Genomic DNA, 1,029 nt, shown 5'->3' with positions numbered 1-1,029 from the left:
GCTTCTCCTGACGCCTTCTCCTGCCTTCTCTGCCCACAACCAGGTGAGCCTCCAGCCCCTCACAACCCCCTCCTGCTCCTCACACACCGCCCCCCTGGCCCCTCTCTCCCAGCACGCTCCGCCCCAGCCTCAGCAGCCCTCACGCCTCCCCACAGCCCCACACCAGCCTCCCCACTGCCCAGCCCTCCTGCAACACCGCCCTGAGCACCCCCACCGCCCTGCGCTGCCTCAGACCCCTCTCTGCTCTCAAATTCTCTTCTCTTCTCTTGCCTGCCCTCCCAGGGCCCCTCCACACCACACCCATGGCCTGCTACGACCTCTGCCGCCCCTGCGGACCCACCCCGCTGGCCAACAGCTGCAACGAGCCCTGTGTCAGGCAGTGCCAGGACTCCACCGTCCTCATCCAGCCCTCCCCCGTCCGCGTCACCTTCCCAGGGCCCATCATGACCTCCTTCCCCCAGAGCTCCTTCATTGGATCCACCGCAGGGGCTGCCCTGGGCACGGAGCTCAACGTCCAGGGACAGCCCATCTCCGGCGGCTTTGGCTACGGCCTCGGCTATGGCCGTGGCTTTGGCTACGGCCTGGGAGGCCTGGGCTGCTCTGGCCTGGGAGGCCTGGGATGCTCTGGCATCTGCTGAGGGCCGCCCACAGCACCCCTCACGCCAGGAGCTTCGAGCTCCAGCAAAATCTGCTACAACAAAAGTACCTCAGCTGATGGTCGCCCTACTGCACCTCCCTTCTACTGTTTTCCTGCCTTTTCACTCTTTTGTCTCAATAAAGTTCTCCTGCAGCAAAACATGACATGCCTCCTCATACTTTCTTCTTCCAAGTCTCCTAGAACTTCATTTCCCACAGAGCTCTGGTGATAGATGCCATTGGATAGGTGGAAAAGGGACCAGCTCTCTCCTAGGAAATATTTCACAGGGATCAACAGAGACTGGTACAGAAGGGCCTTCCACAATAGGACACAAACTCTTCCCTTGCCCAAACACAGCCTTGGACACACCACCCACACCTCGCACACAATCT

At 61.1% G+C, this 1,029-nt stretch overlaps 1 protein-coding gene across 1 annotated transcript; it reads left to right on the top strand.

Moving 5' to 3' along the window:
- Window positions 1-6: 6 nt before the first annotated feature.
- Window positions 7-735, top strand: LOC113981151 (feather beta keratin-like). Its single transcript, XM_027708381.1, has 2 exons — window positions 7-43; window positions 283-735. The coding sequence occupies exon 2, from the start codon at window positions 303-305 to the stop codon at window positions 636-638; it is 336 nt and encodes a 111-aa protein (XP_027564182.1). The 5' UTR covers window positions 7-43; window positions 283-302; the 3' UTR covers window positions 639-735.
- The last annotated feature ends 294 nt before the right edge of the window (window positions 736-1,029 follow it).

The sequence above is a fragment of the Neopelma chrysocephalum genome, unplaced genomic scaffold, assembly GCF_003984885.1.
Source record: "Neopelma chrysocephalum unplaced genomic scaffold, ASM398488v2 Primary Assembly neopelma1_96181, whole genome shotgun sequence".
NCBI lineage: Eukaryota > Metazoa > Chordata > Aves > Passeriformes > Pipridae > Neopelma > Neopelma chrysocephalum.
Note: the sequence above shows the minus strand (reverse complement) of the source record. Positions and strands in the feature narration are given on the sequence as shown.

Bases quoted from the DNA above. Each gene is read 5' to 3' on its own strand.
- LOC113981151 (XM_027708381.1), top strand. From the start codon at position 303: ATGGCCTGCTACGACCTCTGCCGCCCCTGCGGACCCACCCCGCTGGCC.